The sequence below is a fragment of the Hoplias malabaricus genome, chromosome 3, assembly GCF_029633855.1.
Source record: "Hoplias malabaricus isolate fHopMal1 chromosome 3, fHopMal1.hap1, whole genome shotgun sequence".
Classification (NCBI taxonomy): Eukaryota; Metazoa; Chordata; class Actinopteri; order Characiformes; family Erythrinidae; genus Hoplias; species Hoplias malabaricus.
In genome coordinates, this window is record NC_089802.1 from 69,170,394 (window position 1) to 69,195,163 (window position 24,770).

General features: G+C 39.4%; 1 protein-coding gene across 1 annotated transcript in view; it reads left to right on the plus strand.

Annotated features, from left to right (window-relative positions):
• Positions 1-912: 912 nt before the first annotated feature.
• The window catches only part of col18a1b (collagen type XVIII alpha 1 chain b), a 52,113-nt gene continuing 28,255 nt past the window's right edge, over positions 913-24,770 (plus strand). The window contains exons 1-2 of the mRNA XM_066663283.1: positions 913-1,043; positions 23,548-24,089. Of these exons, the coding sequence (XP_066519380.1) occupies positions 965-1,043; positions 23,548-24,089 (621 nt within the window). The 5' untranslated portion in view covers positions 913-964. The remainder of the gene's footprint in view (positions 1,044-23,547; positions 24,090-24,770) is intronic.

Here is a 24,770-nt window from a genome sequence, read left to right on the forward strand (position 1 = left end):
TTGAAGATTTAGCGAGGAACGTCTGCCAATTTCGTCCTTAATTTGTGGCCAATAATTTTGAATATGTTCCAAAAACGTTTTCCAAAAATAAACTTTATGTAATTTTTCTCTTCTTCAAATGCATTTACAAAATAAAATTAAATGTTTAACAAATGTCTAATAATGAAGAACAAAATCCTGCTCAGGTAAAATAAATAAATAAAACACAAACAAATATTTGAAAAATAGAATTAAATATACCATATACATTAATGTAATTAAAACATTAACAATGTATTTTGGGTGGTGCTTATACATGCTAGAAGTTGTGCTAAAAAGCCCATGCCAAGGCTAAGTTTGTCCACTTTAAAAACTGTAGTGTTACAAAGACATGAAATATTACAGCCAGGTTTTGTTACATCACAAATCCAAGGAACAAATTAACGTGGAGAGTTGAGGGTAGGTAGAGTCAAGGACTAATTGCATATTTCAGGCTCTGCGTATACTGGAATAATAAGGGAAAAGGTATAGCACTACAGCTAAGCCAAGTTTCAAGATTTTCTTTTTTTTCCCCGTAAATTTACAATTTCGATGAGCAGAAATAACTGTTTTAAAGGTTTAATCAATGAACGGAGGGGGACTTAATGATGTGTCGTTAAATCAAGAACACAGTAGTCTTTCATTTGTAAATGAGGCATTTTGTCATTTGTTCATGGCTTTAGGACCCTGGGGAGAATCTGCTTCATTGAATACTTTCAGCAGTTCACTACTGTACAATTACAGCAGACTGAAGGTGAAAGGCTCTTCCAGTGTGATTCCCCTGAGGGAAACAGACCATGAATTACAGCACTTTCACACTCGAGTCTTTACCTGCTCTATAAGCCTGACTTGCATATTTACTCCTATTTTTAACAGTGGAGTCTTTAAAAGAATTATCCTAATAAGAAGGGGGAAAAAAACAGAAAAATTTGTGAAAGTGGTGAAAATGCCTGTTCTCTGCTTCAGAGTGGGAATATGTGTCATGCTGCTGCTCAGTGGGATGCTAACAGAAGCCCAGCGTCCAGGTAAGCAAATACAACTTTTATTTCGGTCTGAAACGTGATATAGATTTTGATATTAAAGTCATAAATAATAAATAATCTTCGACCTAGTTCCATCTGAGGATTTCTACTGTGCATCAATGACTTCACTGCACTGCTGTGAAATTTACTTTAATGTATACACCAAAAGACTTTACATCAGCCTATCCCTTCACACTAGGAAAAATAACTGACAACAATTTTGTTAAAGCCATGTGTTTTTCATGTTAACCCTATGTACACGCTTGTATAAGCAATTCTCTTCTGTGACAGCGAGTTGAGGTGAGGTAAATGTATCTAAAATGGTTTTATACTGTTACACATTGTATGTTACGCATTGTTATACACTGTTGTACATGGAGAATGGTAGAATATTCAACTAATATGATACACCTGCAAGGAATGAGTGAGTGTGTGCACACATCCAGCGTGAAATATCATAGTTGAACATGTCCTATAGTCTGTAGACACAACTGTAATTTAAGAATTCATCTTATTTAAGGTGCACACTGACATTCAGGTTAAATACACTCTTTAAACATGAAGTCTTTCTGGAGCTGGAGGTCAACAAGCATATTGCCAATTGTCAGTTGGAAGGGGACATCCCTTCAGCACTCAGCTGTGAAACTGTTCTCTGGGGTGACAGAGCTCAATCCTGTACCTTTTAATGACGAGTTGGAGCGATGTTAGTGATTCAGAACAAATACTTCAACGTCAGTACCTCTCAAGACTTCACTATTCTAGTAATTGAATGCCATCAAGTCCTCACAGAAAAGGACTAATTTGAAGACAGCAAAGAACTACTGCACACAAAAGCAAAACCAGCAGCTGCTCAGCCAATTGACCAGCTTCTTTTAAAAATCAGGGGAATTTGATAAAAAAAAATAACCCAAAAGCTACAGCTTTATCAGCAAAGTTACAGCCCGCCGGATTTGCTCTTCCTTCTAAAATAAGTAACAAGGTTATGAATGAAGTTAAAGTGGATTTGATATTCACTGGGTAGATATGAATGTGGACCTTATTCTTCTATTGCCTCAGGAAGAACGTCCTCTATTGTGCCTTCTTGGTGGTTGAGACACTGTTCCCCTCCCACATCAGGTTCCTGATAGTTTTGGCCAATAAACTGAGAGATTCCACAGTGGACTTTACAGAGCTTTTGATGTTGGAAGTGTTGCTGGAAGCGGGGTTCACAGCAGGGCTCTCAAGTTTTCAAATTTACATGGAGTAAGATGGGGTGGGGGTTTGGAGGGTTTTTCTGTACGGGGAGTGGCGGTTGGAGGGGTTTCCTCTCGAGCGGGGGGTGGGGCTTCTGATTGGCCGATAAGTCGCTAATTCAAGACAGCTTAATTTCTGTGCGGCGACTCATTTGTCATCGTGAGAAATGCCTTGTGTGAGCCCGGGTTCTCAGTATAATCTGCAGTTCTCAGGATCACATTTTGCTGCTGGGAGACATACCCACTCCTGCAGTGACTGAAGAGTAGGGGGCGAGAGCACACAACTTTTTGGTACTTCAGTACTTGGTTTTCTAGCTGCACTTAGAATAAGGAATTAGGCAGAGCAATTTGAGGCAAATATATAATTGTGAATTTTCTGGCCAATTGTGATTTGAATTGCAATTATTTTCTAGGGTTTAATTAATGTCCATTAAGTAATGTTTTTTAATTATTATTTTAAAAAATCTTGCTTTAATATTGATAGCTGAATATCGATATTATTCACCCTCCCAGAAGAGTGTGATTGGAGGAGAAATTGTGTAGGGTGGTGATAGTGCAGCAGGTAGTGTCACTGTCTGTAAGGAGTTTTCTCCATGTGTCTGCTTGGGTGTCCTCCCACAGTCCAATTACAAATGCTCGTAAATGGATTCTCTTTGTGAATTTTTCCCCCCAATTTTTTTTTTTTTTTTTTTTTGATTGGGTGAGTTTTTGGTTTCCCTGCAGTGTCCTGGCACGTTGTCTTGGGTATGTTACTACTTAGTGCCCAGTGATTCAAGATGGCCTTCACATCCAGCACAACCCAGATAAAAATACAAAACAATTACCTAAATAAACATTAAAGTGTGCCTGGAGAAAGGGGTACATTGTTACCTTTTTATAGACAAATAGACAAGCATATAAAGAAAGATAAGAGAATATCTTTGCAGAATGTACAAGAGTGTGGAGCTACAGTTTTTTTAGTGCAAGGCAAAAGTAAAATTAAAATAAATACATAATGCTGGAGTCACATTTTGTTGAACAATGCTGTCATTGTGGAAGCTGTCACATTGAAATGTAACAATTTCATACAATAAACTATTGTTTTAAAGGGCATTGGACCTCTGAAGACCTCTGTAGACTGAATATTTTGACCGTGATTGTATTTTATAGGCTGTCTGAATACATTTTATGCTTGTATAGCTTGTAAAAGCTGGCACTAAAAAGGATGCGTGGACCAAGCGAGTGATTTCAATCCATGAATTCTATGGATAATTGATATAATTCTAGCAAGTTACAATACAGCATCTATTGGAATTTTAGACAGTGGCTCCATCAATGCTGATTTAGCTGGAGTCCCTCATTGAACTCAACATGTTTGGACTCAACAGTTCATCAGTATCAAATTTAGTAGGAAACAGATGACACTTGTGTTTCTCAGCTCATCTCTCTTAAGTAGAGGCTGTTTCCTCTCAGTGTTTACGCAGGAACGCTATGGAGATGATATTTTCTATGATCCAAACTTTCCACATTTTCACAAAGTAAAAACACCAGTACTGCTGATGAGTGTTACTGGCTAAGAACTGACCACTCCTCACATCCTTCCTTTTGAGAAAAAAAGGTTATAGCTAATACATTCTTTCACATATTGTGCTTCGCAGAGTCCAGAGTATTTTTTATTTTCTTGTTTTTTTTAATTATTATTCATTTATCATTATGATATATTTTAAAATTTAATTTAATTTAACTTTTATTCATCCAGGCAAGTAACTAGGAACAGCTTCTTATTTACAATGGCAGCCTGGCAAAATGCAGAGCCTCTGTAGACATGTTCTTTCGAAATCCACACAGAATGCATTCGTTTTCCAGCCTGAGGGGCTTTTGGAAAGTATGACGAGTGATGCATGCTTTTGGAAGCTGAGGTATGTCCCCAGTTTCTCTTGTCTCTTGTCATGGAAAACGGCATCCAGATTGTACTGGTGAGGTTCATCAATCTTGTCAATTGGCCCAAGGTCAATAAGTCCCGGTGAAGGCCCATGCCCTATAGTCGTCATCAAAATGTACTCTTACTGAAGATAGCCTTATTGATAATAATGGCAGAGACTGCAGACATGTCATGGCACTCTTTAATTTCATGGTAGAACACATCTGGACAATTCCTACCTCACACATCTGTTTTCATGGGCTGTGTGAATGAATTAATGTAGCACAGCTGGATGTTAGATATGGTGTAGAAAGATCCTGTACAATATATGACAGGAGACACCTATCCTCATTAGTGAATTCAGTCATTTTAAGGTGGATGGCTTGCATAATTTTTGTGGAAAAACATTGCCAATAGAATGGATGCACTGGAGCAGGTGGTCATCGTGATCAGTGTCAAGAATAGGGCTTTACTGAGCAGTGAGTGATCTTGAGCGTTGGGCGTCATCTAACACCTTTGGGATTATCTGTAATGCTACTTTTGTGACTGATTTCAGTCAAATCTTCATAGCAGTGTTTTAAACATCTAATGTAAAGTTTTCCTAAACAATAAGAAGTTGCTGCAAATTCTTATTAATACCTTTTTAATACCTTTGCGAGGATCTCAGACTTTAGGCAAGAAACAAAGTTAATATTAAGCAATTTAAAACTGGGTGGCAGCATGGTGGTGCAGCAGGTAGTATTGCTGTCACACAGCTCCAGGGTTCTGGGGTTGTGGGTTCGAGCCCCGCTCAGGGAGGCTGTCTGTGAGGAGTTTGGTGTGTTCTCAATGTGTTCACATGGGTTTCCCCCGGTTGCTCCAGTTTCCTCCCACAGTCCAAAACCACAGGTTGGTAGGTGGATTGTCGTGAGTGTGTCACCCTGCGAAGGACTGGCGCCCCCTCCAGGATTTGTTCCTGCCTTGCGCCCAGTTACAGACAATGAATGAATGAATTTAAAATGGGCTGATCAGTAAAAAAAAAATACACATTCCCTTGCTTCTCTTTTGATGAAGCCATTGTGGAAAATCACTTATTTTTGTCTCTGCTCAGGGCACTTATGAAGAATGAAAGATTCTGACAAGTGTTGTATCACCAGGGGGTTTTCCTTTTAGCAAAGGAAAAAGATAGGCACAGGCTGTCAATAAATCTTGCCTGAGACTCTCTCTTAGGACACAATCACACTCTTCTTTCAAGAAACCACATGCCGTGCATGAAGGGCAAGTGCTGCATAGAAAGAGACTTCACAATTCATGTTGTTCATGCAGACAAGCTGGCATTCAGACACTCTGCAAGACATGCAGGAGACGGCTGGCAAACTGTGCCACTGAAAGGGGCTTTTAGGGCAGAGTAATTGTACACTCGAATAGTTCCTAATCTTAGAATGTTCCTGTATTACCCTCAGAAGTGCATGTATTACTTATGTAATTTTATTTTCAGTGAACAATAACACAACCAAGACTTTGCAGTACTTCAGAGTGGGTGAATTTTATTTTAGCAGTGGTAAACAGTGTGTCACCAACATGCCCCTCATCCCTTCCACTTTGACGGATGTCAGTAATCACAGATGAGGGATTGTGTTGCTGCAGTTAACTTTTCTGTTTGGGTGGTTTCTAATGAATACTGCATTGTTAAAATGAGGAAAGAGTAGCAAACTCTCAGTGATGTCATTGTGCTGAAATTTCAGATACATCCCACAGTCAGTGATTTATTTCTCAGCCTCTGTTTCTAACAACAACTCTTAAGAGGAGATGTTAACGTTAATTACAGCAGGGTTCATATTAGTCATTCCAGCAACAACAAAGTCCATTCATTCATCTTCCGTAGCAGTTTAGTTCTGGCCACAATCTCTGGTTTCATTAAATCTATTTTTGTCTTCTATAATTTGTTTTCATCAACATTTTTGGGCAAAGGTATTGAATCCCCCTCTTATCTACACTAAAAATGGATTTTTGGTATTTATTCCAGTAATCCCTTTTTGTCATATTTTGGAAGTATTTTAATGACATTTGTTTTTGAAGTAAAAAGAACTTACAGATACATTTACATTGTTATGTGTGCAATTTAATTAGTTTGTATTTTCTAACAGTGAAAAATTCCTTTGAACTCTCTACCCACACAAATAATGTCATCAAAGCGGAGAAATGTAATTAAAAACACATTCAATAACCCAAATTCAGTCACAAAACTTTCAGTCCTGGATTTCAGGACCCCGAGGTAGAGCAGCAGAGAACTGAGTGCCCAGCCAATCCTACTCCACTCTGTACTTGTGAACAGTGTTAATAAGGTGAATGGGTGCATTATTACAGTAGTAACATCGATGAGGACTTGCTAATTCATGTTAAAGGAATTATAGTAATGGAATGTGTGTAATTTTCTGTGTCATGAACCATAAATATCAGCCTTGGGCTACATAGCAAAACCACCCAAACATACTTAGGCATAAAGAATTTGGCTTAGCTTATCAAGTTCACTTCCACATGTGAACACTAGGGGGCACTTCATTAGCAAATTTGTTCAGTAAAGACGCTGCTATCTTATGGAAATGGAGCTGTGTTTTCCTTTTATATATTGAAGGCACATTGTTTACAGTAGCAGTCTAGTAATTGGCCAGTCGATGTGTGTGGCAAGAACCCAAACTTTGTGGAGAATTTCCAAAGAAGAAAGCAGGATTTTTTTTTCTCCAATGCTTGTCTGAGGAGATCCTCTGATATGGAAAATAGAAAAAAAATGGAAAGTCTCAGGGGCAAGATTGTATCTGTATTCTAAGACTCAGAGGGCCAGCTTTCTAAAAACAAACATTTATTCGATATAATGACAATGTTAATTAGCTTAGGGTTTCATTATAGCCCCATAAGGCAGCTGTTCCCAAACATTTTAAGCAAATGGAAACCATCAGTGTTCTGTTCATCTAAGTGTTCTCCTTTTAACCTTTTTACTACAGATTCAGGAATTTTATTGGATATCCCATATATATATGTGTGTGTGTGTGTGTGTGTGTGATAAGTAACATCTAAACATATTATTTAAATAAATATATTTAAATACATAAATTAATTATAAAAGAACACATACTCTTGGTATTACTGGCCATTGTAAATGCAAAATGAATCATTGATTTTGTTTTAATGAATTACGCTTCAGTTTTGACATCAACATCAGCTGAAAGCTGTTGAGCACGCCTGTAAATCAGAATGATGCTACTGTAGACTAGGGCTGGACAACAATTCAATCTCTCTCTCTCTCTCTCTTTCTCTCTCTCTCTAATATATATATATATATATATAATCTTGTAATATAAAATATTTCCATAACAATGATTTTCAGTATTTCAATATACAGTTCACTGCCCTCAATTAGTTTAAAATATTAATATTGACAAGGCTAAGACGTTTATGTTTGACTGCGATGTCATGTGTCGTATTTGTTCTGAGCAGTTTTTCTGTGGCTTTTAAGTTGTTTACATAGATATTGCTCTGGTTTCCTCCCACAGTCCAAAAACACACGTTGGTAGGTGGATTGACGACTCAAAAGTGGCCGTAGGTGTGAGTGTGTGAGTGAATGTGTGTGTGCGTGTGTGTTGTCCTGTAAAGGACTGGCTCCCCCTCCAGGGTGCATTTCCGCCTTGCGCCCAATGATTCCAGGTAGGCTCTGGACCCACCGCAACCCTGAACTGGATAAGGACATAGTTTAAAATTATATCATATTGAGTGAATTTTATAAACACATCATGATATTAAGTTTGGCCATATCATCCAGCCCTACTGTGTACTTCTAATTCTGCACTATTATATTAATTTATATTCACAGGTTTATATTCGTATTATTAGTTCATGGCCTGTTTCTAATGGCAGGACTTGTTGAGTGATGAGACACTGACAGAGCCATACACTGCAGTAATTTAGCAGAGGTCACATTACATAATCTATTTCCTATTTTAATTTTTATGAATAAAAGGTGAACCTTAAGTTATGGGTTTGTTCCCAACATACATATCAATTTCATTTAACACATTTTTAACAGTTTTTAAATATACAGCAAAAATATTGAAAGTATTTTCTTTTCGTTGCTCAATGTATTTGATTGGCTGCAACTAAGCCCTTAAAATTTTGTAGTAAATGGACAAAGAAAAAAAATTGTAGTAAATGGACAAACGTTTACTCAAAACAAGTAATCTACAATCTCAGTGTTTTACTATAAACACTAGGCTGTTATTAGCTGAATGTTAGAATTGAAATAAAAGATCATGCTGTTCTATTGGTTAAGCATTTGGTGTATTAGTCTCAGTCAAACCCAGAATATGAATATGAAGAATGTTAAATTCAGAGAATTTTCTTTCAGAAATACATTTAAAGATTTTGACAAACAAATATTCCTAGTAACATTAGGCATGAGTGTATGTTGGTTGTACTCATATGGGAAAATGTGGTGTTTCTGTCAGCAGAATACAATTAGCCATAGATAAGAAATCATTTAAAAGCCATTAGGTGTAATTAGACCACCCAGTGCCCACCCTATAGACTTCCACACAGAGACGAGGCCTGGGTTTAATCCACACAGTCGTTTCATTTAGAATGGCAGGTTTCAGAACACACATCTTGCTTTTTCTCAATAAGTTAGGACCAAATTCAGTGCCCGTTTGAATCGATAGCTCATATTCAAATGTGTCATCTTCTAGAGGCAGTTTTAACCATTGTCTCCATGTGTGGTCTTTGGTTGCTCTTCATGGATAGCGAATTTGTGCAGTTGGAGAACAAATGGGCATTAAGCCTTGTGAATGCAGTGCCAGCAAAGACAGCTGCAGATGGTGTTTTTGGGGATGTTTCAAGAGAGCATATATCATTTTTATGTGCTAATGCACTGATTTTTTTTTTCACTTTGTCCCCTTTAACTCTGTAATGTCTCAGTGCTGATATATTTATTTTCATTCATTCATTGTCTGTAACCGCTTATCCAGTTCAAGGTCGCGGTGGGTCCGGAGCCTACACAGAATCACTGGGCGCAAGGCAGGAACACACCCTGGAGGGGGCGCCATTCCTTCACAGGGCAACACACATTCCCTCACACAGTCACATGTATGGACACTTGCGTGACCAATCCACCTACCAACGTGTGATTTTGGACCATGGGAGGAAACCGGAGCACCCGGAGGAAACCCATGCAGACACAGGGAGAACACACCACACTCCTCACAGACAGTCACCCGGAGGAAATCCGCGCAGACACAGGGAGAACAGACCAAACTCCTCACAGACAGTCACCCGGAGCTGGAATCAAACCCCCAAACCCAGGACCCTGGAGCTGTGTGACAGCAACACTACCTGTTGCGCCACAGTGCTGCCCTATATATTTTCATATGTAAACAAACTTGATCTAATATAGAACTGGATGTTAACAGGGAGCCTTCCTCTTCATTGCTGCAGTTACAGTTTCTACTCTTCTGGGAAGGATTAATGCCAGATGTAGGTGCTAGATAGATAGATAGATAGATAGATAGATAGATAGATAGATAGATAGATACATACATACTTTATTGATCCACAGGGGAAATTCAAGGAGTTCATATCTGTGTGTCTCAAGGAATTAATATCTGTGTGTCTCCTTTTACTTTAAAGTAACAAGTCAATAGTTCATAGTAATAGTTTTTCATAACAATATGGATTGCTATATTAAACTGAAGTATGTACACACTTGCACATTACTGTCATTGTGTACACAAAGTCCTAATGGAGTTTCTCTTATATATTTACAGAAAACCCTGTAGCGTACCATAAGTCTTACGCATGCAGACAGATTTTACTATATGGACATAGACTTTTCTGTGGGCAGATGTGAATAAACTTGAAGGGAACAAAGCCAAAGTTTCCAAATGTTAAAGAGACGACAGGGTTTAATTTACATCAGGCTGAGTTCAGCTGCACTCAAATGCATGTTCTGTCAACTCTTGCGATTTTACTGTGTATGCGCAGATGTGGAGAGTTACTGTCTCTTACATACAAGCAGGGTCAAGGTGAAGCATGTGGTTGTCATGCCCAGAACATGTGGCACATGTTCAGCTTTGTTATACAGCTGCAGAGGCCTAGGACACTGACCTACTCTGCCTCTGTAAACACTAACATCTTCATGAAATGGCCTCCATGGGGAATAAAGCCCCGCTGCTGCTGCTTGTGTCCCTTGCCCTTTGGTGTTTATATGCCCAGAGAATGCTCCTCATCATGAGCTAGCACTACTAGGGAGATATTTTGTCTGCTTTTGAGAATACGGGAAGGAAGATGGTGGTCAGGTGTTCAGTGGAAAATAATTACAGCACAGCGTAGATGTTTATGCTTTCAGGGGAGGGGGGATTACAAACAGTTTTTAATACATTTCAGGGAGACAGTTTAAATAAAGGTTTCCTCCCATTGTCGTATTGTATCTTTGCACCTACAAAAATAAACTTTATTTGTGAACCAAAATGCAGTGAAAATTCCATCAACCCTAACAATTTCACTGGATACATTCCAGTCATTTAAATATTGTACTGTTTTTGCATGAGATGTAGGAGAAGACAGATATCCAATCAGAATGCAACTGGCAGAATCCTGAGGTTGAGGTATTTGGAAAATATAAGACTCTCCGTCAACTCGTGTTTGAAGCATCTCTGGCTGAGACTAAGGTGAATATGATGATGGAACTGATGATGGTTCATGTCCATAACAGTTAGCAACACTCTTACCAGTGTCGACTGATGCAACTGTTGACCTGGAACATGTCGCAGGGCTCTTCATTTAAGGTGAAATCGCCAGCCTGTAATGATTTAAAGTCACTCAAATCATACATACCCATTACTTCTGATTCCAAAATCAATAACGGACTGCTGGCTTCTAATCATATACAAGCCAGAAGATCATTATTCACTGTGGGGTCTTAATGCTTTAGTTTAACTGTGTAATGTTTAGAGTAGTTGCTGAAAAATTAAGAATAATAACTGAAAAAGAACATGCACTAGTTATGTGGAGCTCACGAGTTAATGTCATCATTATACTGTTATATCAGTTTGTGCTCTCTGGCTCAGTCAAGCTGGGAGTAGTTGTTACACTGCAGGTGTGTGTGTATGTTTGGGGGTGGCCTGGGAGCAGAGTAATCTGCTCCCAGGCTACATCTGGTCATTTTTAGGTTTTTGTTTTGTGAGAGTATTGGCTGTGTGTGTGTGTGTGTGAGAGAGAGAGAGTTAATATACACATATATGTGTATGCCTGTGTAAGATATATCTGTGCATCATTTTATACTGGACAGTGAGTAATTGTCAGAAATCTGACCTAAACCCCTGGAATGGCAGTGAGAAGTGGCAGCTGGACTGTGCAGTTAAGGAAGGGGATTTTTCACAGTGTTGTGTTCGTGCATGGTCCAAACCAGTTGGTGGGAAAGTTGTCCTACTGCAATTAGTGCGCTTTGCCCTGATGAGGTCATGAGTTGCAGTAGAGACGTGGGTTGAAACATTCACCAGATCAGATGAACTACTTTGTCAGCTGTTGTGTGTCTGTCACTCCAAACAATGGCAAACATGTTCACCAACATGAATGAATGTTTTGTTGTTCTTGATACATCCACACAGATATAGAGGAAAAATCTGTGAGGGCTGTTTGCGTCTTTTGTTCCCACAAATGAGTGAATCTAAATTTTCTGTAGGTGGCTGCTGCTTTCTACATTTGCCTTTCTTTTTTTTTTTAACATTATCAAGCCATTTCAAGCCAGTTATATCAAGTTGGTTAAAGAAAACATCACTCGAAAAGATGTAAATTAGTCATTCTGTTAACAGAAATAATAGTGTTCTCCTCCAAGAGTGTTGGGCTCAAAATACATCTTGACTGAGACTCATGATGACATATTTTGGTTTGGAACATAGATACAATTAAAATCCAAAAGTCCAATTTTAAATATCTTTTCATGCAAACTATGGAACTGGTTTTTAACTCATTCATTCACTTTTCAACAAAATTCTCCAAAAGAAGTGCTGATGCGTTCTTTACTGTGTTCTCAATATTGAGTACTTTTATCAATAATGTCGGACCAGCATGATTCCAGTGTCATTGTGTTCTCCTTCTACTAATATACTATGATTGCAATATACGATTTATGCAACCTTACTGCACTTTTCCATACATACTTAAAGACCCTGTTGCAACGCATGATCTACAGGGCCATGAAAGAGCATTTCCCCTCTACAGTTCTGCTTTTGTGAAGAAAGGTTTTCAGTTCATTCATTTTTATTGGATTATTAAATTCAGATGATATACAAACCTTGAATGACCATTCTGAATGAACCATTTGCCAAGTTAATGGTGGACCATAGGTATGTAGGCTTGATTTCAGGTTATGGATATATTAGGTTCTCCATCTACTTGTGGGATGAACGTTTGTGGTCGAGACTACACCAGGGCTGCTTCTTGCTATACACCAAAAAATGTGTTTAAGGCCCCCAAGCCAATAGTAGGCTCTGTGAGCAGGAAGTAAATATTTATCTAATGTTGATTAATCTCCAGGGACCAAGGTTTGTGGGTCTGATCCCTGCCTCAGGTGACTTTCTTTGAGAAGTCTGCTGTGTTCTCTCTGCTCTGGTTTCTTCCCATCGTCTAGAAACACACGTTTGTAGGGGATTGGCTACTCAGTTGTGTCCATTAGTGTGGGCTTCAGACACAGATTCATAAAGACACTCAGCTGGATATCGAGATTATAGACAATAAATGAATGATTAATTTTAACTGCAGAGTTTCTACACGTTTAGAAGGGGACTGGGAGTACGACATGGGGGGGGGGGGGTGGCCAAGTTCAGAGCCGTACTGCTGACTTTGTGAACAGCGGAGAAGCGTAACCAGGAGCTCAGAGCTTATCGTCCACCGGAGATTGACAGGGTCATTTACAACGTTTCATATAAATAAATAATAGGATAAAAACAGGAACACGCCCCGTTTTTATGTGTCTCTGGTGCAGTTAGGTGCAATGCCATGTGCGTTGGTCAGAGCCGCGGCTCTTGGTTACGTTTTTCCGCTGTCTGTAGAAACGCGGCAGTTCACTGGGAAGAACCAAGGTTCCAAGAATCAGGAACAGAACCAGTTCAAGAACCGGAGTTCATTTTGTGGACAAGCGCTATGGTTGATAGCAACAAATCAATGTTCTGATTGGTTAAACCTTGCGATCTGATTGGTCCAGCTAAAGCTTTCCTATTGGTCCATCAATTAGCCGTCAAAACAGGGTCTTAAATCCGCAACTGCAACAAGAGATTCGCACACGCAGCAGAGAAGGCGAATGTGTAGAATTTTTCCACCTCATTCAAAACCTGTCACATTTGGAACCTTAAAAAGGTTTGCTCTTGCACATTTTAGAATTTGAGAAGGTACTGATTCACACATTCACGACATTTGATTTACAAATGCAAATATTTTTTTTACACATTTGTGATTTTAAGTTATTATTGTTGTTGTTGTTGTTTTAAATTTGTGCATTCCAATACATTTGTGAATTTTAGTTTTACGTGTATGTAGTTGCTCAAACGCAGTTACAAAGTCCGTTACATTTGTGAGTATTGTTTTACAAACTCTAAATCTTTTTGACCCTATTTTGACTCCATATGCCTACAGCATAGGTTCAACACCGAAGCTTAGATTGGGCTTAATGCTCTGGAGACAGCGACCTCTGTTGGTTCTGAGGGGCAGCACCTTGGGTGTATGTAATAGGTGGTATAACACAATTCATTTTATTTAATCTTTGGTCATTTCTGCTGTGTTCAGTGTCAGATTAATTAATGTCATTCTATTAAAAGGCTGGGGAACCAAGAGTGACACTAGAGTCTCTTCACCTACAATGCGTTAAGCATGAGTCTTGTTACAAAAAATTATAATAGGACATTAGAGCCATAATACCTCGTGGTACGTTTACTATAAATACTTAAATATATTTGAAGGTAAATACTTTTGTAATTTTACTCAAGTGGAGATCTACAACGAGGACTTCTACTTTTACTGGAGTGATATTTTACCTTGAGTATCTGTACTTTTACTCAAGTACATGGTTTGTGTACTGTGTCCACCACTGGTAGACAAAACTTTTAATTAGTGAATTCAGCTACTTGATCACATTGTGGTCACAGATAGTCAGTTTTGCACGTGCAGAAAAATATTGGACAATTATGCTCTAGAGCAGCTGCACATGAACTTAAAGTTGCCAGTGCCATGTTTGTGATCCAGGACTACTTATCCATTTGTACATCCTTGCTCATGTGCAGGTGTCTGCAAAAGTTTGGCCAGAAAGCATGTGAAGCTACTAAATGTACTGAGAAAAAGTTAAGCACTTTGAATAAAAAGATGCCAAGAATGTCAACATGCCAAACTGAATCGTTCATGGTTTGGAGTGAGTGTTGAGCTTAGATAATATTCATAAATGCTCTGACAGCAGGAAGCGATTTTAAAGTTTGCAGGAGACTAAGCACATCTGTGTTCTCAGTGCAGACTCAGTCTATAGGGACATACTTATCAACTTAATGACACAGCATAGCATGAGGAGGGAGGGAACTGACCTCTTGGTCCTCCTCCCTCTTTGTTGACGGGAGGGAGGGGAGGGAGGGGAGGGAGGAAGTCCAGGATTTCCACTGCCACTGTGAGTTTCGAGGTTGTGCAGAGCCCCTGAAAGCAGGTTCTGAATGACTCACTTACTGAAAGGACTGGTACAGAGTCAGAGATGAGACTGTGGACGGGCTTGGCCCTTCTTGCACTCTTTGCAGCTCCCCTGAATGCCTGGTTTTGGGTACCTGATCCAGTCACTACAGAGCACCCACAGGTGGACCACGAAGGTAATACCACTGCCACAACCTTAAAGGAAGAAGACGTATCTGAGGTTACTACAGAGATCCTTAATGTTACTAACGAGATCCGGAATGTTACGGAGAACTGGGATCAGGATCCGACTGTTGCGAGCACAGCTGCCACAGAGACCTCTACTGAAGTCCCTACGAGCCAGAGCCATGTGAACACGAGTGATGTCATGTCTACAGTGGAGACATTAAATTCTGATTCAGGTAATACATCTGCTTTAGGGTCAGTGTCCATAATGAATGTGGATCATGAAGGGACTACACAGCCAATGCCAGTGGACTCCCCTAAGTGCTTTTCGGGGGGTTCTGACTGGCTTTTCTGCTCTTCTGTTGGCACTCTGGGTTACTCTTTACCCAATTTTTTTAACCACACCAGGCCAGAGGAGGTTATAGCCATGTTAGAAGAGTGGGCATGGCTTCTGCAGTCAGGCTGCCACCATGGGGTGGAATGGTTTTTTTGCCTACTGCTGGCACCACAGTGCCACCAATCATTGGACAAGGCCTTAGTGCCACCGCTGCCCTGCCGTAGCTTCTGTGAACTTCTCCTGGACAGCTGCTGGACTAAATTGCAGGAGAGGGGCCTGCCTGTGGCCTGCCACACCCTCCCTGAGGAACAACACCTCGGCCAGCCATGCGTGGTTGCTAGCAACCTTAAAGGTAAAACAGTGTATTAGTTGAAATGCATCTAAGAGGCAAGATGCATTTTGAACTGGTGACACTTGTCTCGTTGGTGTGTGTTGCTCCTTATGGTGCTTGATGCTGCTGCATAAGGCGCAGCTGTTGCTCTGCTCTGCTTATGCTTTGCCAGGGCTCAGATTGACACGCACCAGAAGAGTGACACTAACCCAGAGAGTGGCTATGCACCACTGCATGTGCTGTAGCATGAGGTCTGCACATGCATGGCTCTGTTTAGTTCTCTCAAACATCGTTTGCATGCATGCTTATTATGTTGTCTAGCTGAACATCACCTTAGTTCATCTTGATTCAAAGATGTATTCAAACCAGTATATTGTAATATGCACGGATATCTTGGGAGTAAGTACAAATGCAAGCACTGAAAAACATCTGGAAAAGTGAACAAATCATGGCATGTCATAAACTTAGTCTGTTCCTGATTTCAACAAGCCATAAAGCTCAGGGTTAACCTTGAGAAGTTGAAACATAAACATTATGTGGTATAAATGCAATGCAGAGTGACACAATGGTATGGTTTTGTTTCATCCAAAATACAAAAGATACAAAAGTCAGGGAATAGGCACGAACCTGTCATTTCAATTCCTCTGTGATGATGTATTTTCCGAAGACATGTTTTCTTTGTTAAAACGAGTTTCCCACAGTATTTATTTTCCCCCAAGAATTTTTTTTTGTTTTGTTTTTTAGTTTTTTATTGGGGTTTTGGACCTGGTTCACCATGCTGGTTTTAATTTTGCTGTTTCAGACACACATCTTTTAATGTCCAGGATGTCCAGTGTACAGTCTACCTGAGCAGAAGTGCTTGAGGTTGTCTCAGAGCAGGTCCACCTAATGCACTGTAAGGAGAGCAATGGCTTGATTGATTCTTGTATAATTGAGCTATGAAAGCATTCTTGACATGCACAGTCACCAGTTTGTCCATTGAACGTTTTTCATAAGTGGGAATCTTTCGTCAATTGTATTTATTCCCATGGCCTCATTTACATTGAGGGAGTTAAAACTGGGTGGAGCATGAACAATGGATCAGTCTGGGTTGACCGTGAAGACCACCAGCCTGCGTGCTGGAGAATCAGAGTGGGCACTCAGAAGAGACTGATTATTGTGCCTCATGCAAAGGGGGGAAAAAAGAGCAAGAGGCCTTAGAGCATACTTGGTACAACAAGGCCTTCTCTTAGAGCAACCAGACAAGGGGACAGAGCGGGGTTCAAAGCGCCTACATATATGACTTACAGATGAACTTTTTTTTTCCATCAATGATGAGTAGTAAAATGAAGAATTCCACTCTACAGACATGCTCTTGAACAAAGAGTTTATTGTTTGGATACAGCTGGTAGTGTCAGTTAAGAAGAGATTCACATTGTCTGGATATTTATTTATATGTGGCTTTACAATATTTCATATTAATGATTAGCTTTGAAGCATGATGAAAACCTAAGACATACTAGCCTTGATCTACCAATGTGGTCCTACGGTGGTCCTACGCCGTATAAATAATTATCCACACAGCCAGTGGGTTCCAATTATGGGCAAAGTTCTATGCAACACAAACTCGTGGCAGAGTGCTGAGTATTTTGCATGACTAATCCTTCTGCCTGGCTCAGCCAGTAAGGCATTGTGCAGTAGCATTTGAGCATGAGGAGTATGTATACACGTAGTCTCTACCTTTTAGCTCAAGAATGGCAAAACATTTTTGCCCCTGGAGTGTTGATACCTGAGAGAGAGAGAGAGAGAGAGAGAGAGAGAGAGAGAGAGAGAGAGAGAGAGAGAGAGAGAGAGAGAGAGAGAGAGAGAGTCCATTCCTGAAATATTTTTTATAACCTTTTACTGAAATGCTTAAAATATAATAGAAAATTATATAAAGGTCATATGTATTAAACAATGTTACGGGAAAAATGTTCATAAAACAGTCAGAAAATTACACAGAAACTACAACAACCAAGTAGAATATCCAGACTTTTATGACTCTACATGTTGCTTAATCACAGCTTCAGTGCTTCCATTCTTTGAGAGAATTGCTTTCAGTTATTTAAGGAATCTACAGTGGTATTTTTCCAAAGTTCAGTCTCTGTATTTTGTAATTTCTCCATCCGGTCCGAGTAATTCCAAATTCAGAAATGCTTTCTTGGCCATTCTACTTCTCTTCAGACCCACAGTGCTGAGATTTCTTCCCACACTGGAAGAAGGTTCAGAAACAAATGTTCAATGTTCTCCAGTCTTGCTGTTTTTTTCACTTATTGTCAATTTACCCTCCCCAAAAACTTACGCCAAAAAAAAAAAAAGATTTTCATATGTCTTATTTCATCAGAAAACATCTTGAAAACCAAATAATATAATATGTAAAGAAATAACTGCAAGTGTTGACTGGATGTCACATAAAGGAATTTTGCATACAGCAGCCCTGCCCTATTGAGAGTCTAGTAACTGTACATGGTAAAAGAATTACAAAACCCTTTTCTGGAAAAGAAATGAGACATTTTGTAAAATGCATTAAAAATGACTTGTGATTTTAAATGACAAACAAACAAAGACAAGATTTCTATTGTTTTGGCTGGCCAACTATATTTTAATTTATAAATACAAACCAATTTAGCCAATGGAATTTGCAACACACTCATAAAAGCTGGGAAAGAAACATATTTACCCCTGTGTTACATCAGCTTTCCATTTAATTACACATTTTAAACTCTGGAGACTGAGGATCCTAGTGTGTGATGTTATAGAGTGTTTGTAGCTGTCTGACACTTCCCTTAATGATGCTACCAAGGCACTGCTGGCAAGGCAAGATGGTGTCATAGAGCAGCTTTCAGACCTCAGACGTTGAACATTTTGAGCATATCAAAGGCAAAAGTGGCAAGGAACAACTCCCTCAAAGGTGGAGGAACTAAACTATGAACTGTGTTTAGTGACACTGTTATCGTTTGAGCATAGTACAACAATGGCAACATTTTTACTTTACTTTACCACTCAGAGAGTGTATAAGCTTCTTCCTTCCAGAAAAGTAGCTGGCATTTTTGAAAAACATTGGTGATGTAAAACCAAAAACATTTCCTGCCTTTCCTGCCCTGCTAAATGCTCAGTAACACCTCATTGTTTCTCTTTCACCGACTACACACGTCTGAGTGTGTTACATTTCAGCTGCACCCCAGCCTGTGTTTAAAAAATAGGAGCTCTCAGATATGATAGATGCTGAATGAATACATTCAGCTGTGACAGCTGGCTCCAGCTGACCATCTTTGGGTAACTCCTAGCCTTATCTAGGACATATTATTTTAATAGAGTCTCTTGAGGGGTCCAAAGAGGTATTGGTTCACAACAGCCTCCGGCTCCCTCCTCAGAGAAGAATTTAAACCTGTTGTTAAACAATACTAGAGCTCATATATGAAAGACATCTTTTCATCTTGGAAATTGCAGTTTTCTTCATGCATTACGTTTCACGTTTATGGATTATACAAATTAAGAGTAATAAAAATAGCATAGAATTATCCAATACCATTTATGGAATAATTGACAGACAGTTTTTGCTATGGTTGTTAAATAAACAGTGTACTGTAAAATCTGTTGTGTTAAAGGAGTGTTTACACAGTGCTCTTAAGTGTTTGGCTGAGAACAGGTGTGGTGTGTTCATTAAGGTAAGGGGCCGACGCACCACCAAAAGGGAAAGGGAGGATTTTTATTTCTTTCATTCTACTACAGTAAACACCCATGGTGTTAGTAACCAAGCTCTGCCAGACAGTTTGTTCTGCCTCTGAGTGTCACAGACCAAGAAGCTTTAGGGTTTGTTCTGTACAGTCCCACCTCTTTTTAGGGCAATTTCAAGATAGTGGAAAACGGCCCCAGTCTCCTCTCATAAAGTCTCATGTTAAGGCTCTTTTTTCAAGCTGCAGATCCCTTAGTACATTCTTAGTGGGTTCTGGGAGGGCTTGCCCCAACGTACTTTTGTCATATACAAGGTGAGGTGTGTTCCAAATGGCCCCTTACCCTATTCTGTACATTGCTCACTATGTAGTGAATTATATAGTGAAAAGAGCACTGAATAATTTTGGGCACAACCCTGTACGGAAACCTGGAGCAGCCAGAGCCATGTACAGAGAGCAGCTAGCGATCTGGTCGGTACAACTTCCGTAAACTTCACAATACTCTATATTCAATTTCAATACAATAATCTTCAATTCTATACCTAAAATTAAATACCTGAAGACTGAAGACGTTTTATATGAATAGTGATAAAGCTGATCTCTCTTTAAAATTCAAAATGAGGGTGATTCAATGGCAATTTGTTTTTTTATGACCACAGTTGATTGTTGATTCGCTGTAGAGGCAAAGTAACTTTTTAAAAGGAGACCTTTATAATGAGCTCCTGGATAAAGCTCTCCACAAATACTGTACAGTATGTAGATAAAGAGAAAGCTTTATGAATCTAGTCGTTACTGGTGGTATTTCATTCTGGTGGTATTCACATTATAAATGAGGTGACCACAAAAATAAAACTCTTCAACTTTAGATGACACTGTCAAGTTAGATTACTGATTAATTTAAACAGTGCAATGTGCCAATTGTCTAGATGACTAGCTCTTAATTTGTCCAGTAAACAAGTCACCTAACAAGCAGTTAGGAACTATTGCCCACCCTGAGAGATTTGGCAGGAACTGCCACTTGCTGAGAAACTGTCTGAATTTCCACTTACACGAACATTGGGCATAAATAATCAAATCCATTGGTTCACCTTCCTTCATGTGTGGAGCATTTTCTACAGAAAGAAATCGTGTACAGGGCATTAGAACTTAAGTAAGTTTGCCAGCTGAAAGTTCCCATGGAACATTTTTTATATTATATTTATTACATTGTATCTTGTATGTTTCAGTGGTGTACATAAGATCTTCAGGCCTATTAATTTATTCCAGTATTTAGTATCTGTTCACTCTTATTCATTTTTGAACATTCCATGATGAGCTTTAAAGAGCTAACATATGGTAGATTTCTGCTTTCTAGTGCTGGCTATCTGTGGAAAGGAATACATATTCCAGTTGCTCGTCCTCCATCATGCACTTCCAGGTGGTGGGCCCTCAGGGACACTGTGAGAGTCTATGTGGGGAGGTGGGATACAAGCGAACACATCTGGAGTCAATAATGGGAGACTTGTATTCCCATAATCTCTCGTGTCCGAAACAGTGTGAAGCCCTGTGACAGCAGAGTGCAGGAACGTGGTGAATGTTGGCAGAGTAAATGAAGGCTTGGATAACCATGTCAAATGGAGGATCATGTCACAGTGAGAATCTGCTGAGCTGCTGCTGCAGTGGAAATACGATGGTAGAAGTGGACATCCCGTTCCCACAGTTGACTGGGTTCTTCAGCATTAGTTCCCTGGGAATCCATTACTTCCAGCTGATGTCTACTGCAAGCACAAAAGAGTTCAGGCTTTTTTTTTTTAGAGAGGCAGTGTCAGGGAATATTTTCAAAATACTCAAATCTACATTTGTTCCATCGGGTTTGAGCTTGTTTGTATATGGTTTCCAGTTAAGATTCAGTTTCTAGACATGCAACTTTGAATTTGATCAGATTTCATGTGGGGTTTATGTTGTATTGCGTTACTTGATTTCATAATATGCATCAGATGTGTCACAGAATTCTACATACAGCATACATGCTGCTTTTAAAAAAGCAAGTAGTAGGTACGCCTTAAAAGCAACGTTTTCAGAAGAATTTTCATCACCGTTTCTAGCTCTCCAATCTGTTTGCATGCTTGAAACTGGTCTAAAATGTTTGTGCCTCAGTGTCTGTAAATGAATTTAAAAAACAAACTGTATCGGTCCAGAATGCTAGGCTTTCTCTCTCTTTGTTAATGGCAGAAGCATCTGGATATTTTTAGGCAACTGAGAGAACTCCAAACATTGAAAAGCACAAACCAGAATGAGGATATTTATCTATTTCTACACCATAGGTGGGTAATATGTACTTATTTTTTGCTGTTTTGGAACACTTAAGGTGGAAATATCGCCAAATTTGGGCAACAGCTAACTGCATTACTGAAAGTGCTACCAAACAACTCAACTCGAGTTACAAATGAGTCTCTGTGATAATTCAAACAGTGAATAAAAAACTCGCAGACAAGTTCAACTTCAGCCACGTTCAAACAACAGTTGTTTTTTCCCCCCACAAACACCCCGTTCCACATTAAAAGTTTTTTAGTAGTTTATACAGATACTAGACTCCAGTTAACAGAAATAGCAAGCATACGTCCCGCTCCTGGTAACTGTCTTTGAGGAGTTTGGTGTGTTCTCCCCGTGTTCGTGTGGGTTTCCTCTGGGTCCTCGGGTTTCCTCCCCCAGTCCAAAAACACATGTTGGTAGGTGGATTGACGACTCAAAATTATCCATAGGTGTGAATATGTGTGTGTGTGTCTGTGTGTGTGTCTTTCACCAGACAAGTTACAGACAATGAATAAATGAATGAATGTGAATATAGCCTTAGGCCACGTTGGATGTCATAGTAGCAGCCTGGGTATGCAAAAACTGTCTAGACTGAGACAAGTAAAAAATATGGCTGTGTCCAAAACAGTATTATATTATACAGTGTTGTTTTGGACACTAAATTTTCCCTTGCCACAGCAACCAATGTGAACAAAAATTGAATCTGTATTTTAGTAACTTGATCATTGGAAATAACAAAAACTGGATCTAAGGAATAACTCCTGCCATGTGAATAGAGTTTTAATGAATTTGGTGTGTAAAGTTCTCTCTGGAAGTGTGATGAGTCAAATCTATAAGAGATAAAATCAGCACTGTACTCTGTTAAACTCTAATAATGGTGATTATGGTTTACTTTTAGTGGAAGTGAAACTTGTGTAAAGTGCCATCAGATTGTAAAAGCCAGTGCATAATGGTTGTATTTCCTCTGGTGTACTATCCTCTTGTGCACTAGTACAGTCTAAACAAACAATCTAAACTGTGCACAACAGCACAGTTTATCTAAGAAAATAAACTGTCTTGTTGTGCACCACAGGACCAATTTGTGTATTTTTTCCTGTCTTTTTTTAAATGAGTTCCCTTCATATCCGCACACAAGCTCTGAGTATGTGCACTCAACTCAGACTGCAAAAACCCAGCAAAAGATCATATAATCAGCATGCTAAATTTAGCTCAGTCCTCTCAGGACATACACTGTGTAGCCTTTTCTGACGGGTATGGGTAAAATCATTAATAAATCCTGTCATTTCAATCCTCAGAGAGTGCAGAATGTTTATGAATGTCTTGTCTTATGTTCCCGTGAGGTACAATAGAATTGTTTCTTTAGGCCATGCAGCTATCATTTTTTCCATGTAGCTGTGAGTTGTGGTGGGAGAGACCTTGGGAACTTATTTACGTCAATGTGGTTCTCACACTTCATGCATTAGGAGCTACAGTGAAATTTTTCCATTCAAGCTAGAGAAAAGAGAATAGTCATAGAAAAACAAACTAGAGAGTTTACCTTTTTTTATCCCTTGGGATATTTTCATGGTAATGGAAGCTACTACAGTTATACAACTGCAATAGTTGTAATCTGGAATTTGTATGGAAAATCACATTCTGCTGAACACTACTCTAGACTCTAGACACCACTGCACCATCACTGTAGATTGTGTTTAATTGTTTAAAACAGAAGCAGTGATTATTACATTATTCACTTTGTCCAGAACATCACTTTAATTGCCAGCTTTACGCTTTTATGCTCTTTATATAGCACGTTAGATAGTGTTTGTCATAGCAACATCTAAATCATGCTTTTGTAGCAGTGACGTTTGTTTTTGTTGTCTCTGTTTACAGAGGAGAGTGGAGTCTCTTTGCTGCAGTTGATTGGCAGTCCACCATTAAACGACATCAGTATTGTAGATGGACCTGATGGTCGTCCTGCATTCCAGTTTGGAGAGAAATCCAGTGCAGGACAACCAGCACGAGCCCACCTACCCAGCCCTTTCTACCAGGAATTCTCACTGATCTTCCAGCTCAAGCCCACATCAGAAGATGCAGGAGTCATCTTTGCCATCACAGACTCAGACCAGAAGCTCATGTATGTGGGAGTGAAGCTGTTAGCAGTTGAAGACAGCACCAGGCAGGTTATCTTCTACTACACTGAACCAGGAGCAAATCAATCGGTAGAAGCAGCCACATTCAATGTATCCTACAACCCTGATGACTGGAGCCGCTTCTCCTTAGCTGTCAAACTCAACCAGATATTCTTCTATGAGGACTGTTATAAAGAACCCCAAGTAGTGACTTTCACACGCTCCCCAGAAGGCTTGGAACTGGACTCAGGTGCTGGAGTCTTGGTTGGACATGGTGGAACTGCTGACCCAGACAAGTACAAGGTTTGCTCTGCACACCTTCTCGATTTAACTTGGAAGCACTTACTGTAGGCCATCTTTCATAAGGCTACATGACATATAAGTCTTTGGTTATAACTGACATATACCTACAGTTTATGAAGGTCAAAAAACATCAGTTTGGCTCTTTTAGCCAGTTTCACATTATAATAACTATTGACACTTTGTATTAAGCCTTTATCAATGTTTGTATAATTTAATGAAGCTGGATAAACATTATGAAATATAAACTATTAGGTCTAAAAATAAGTTTAATGCATTTTTGTGCAATGTATGTTTGTACTCATAGTCACTGCCATCAAAACACCATCTTTACTTCCTCTAAGCCAAAACTCACACTACTTTTGGATACAACATTATTCCAAGAACAGAACAGATCAATGCACATGTTTTTGCAGTTGGTACGAGTTTTCCTTGATGGAACTCATAACAAATGCAGTGACAAATATTCATTCATTCATTCATTATCTGTAACCGCTTATCCAGTTGAGGGTTGCAGTGGGTCTGGTGCCTAGCTGGAATCATTGGGAGCAAGGCAGAAACACACCCTGGAGGGGGCGCCAGTCCTTCACAGGCCTCAAACACAACAGTCACCATAAAATGATCATTTTAATTTTCTTAAAGAAAATGATAAAGCCAAGCATTTATACATCTGTGTCCCGAGGC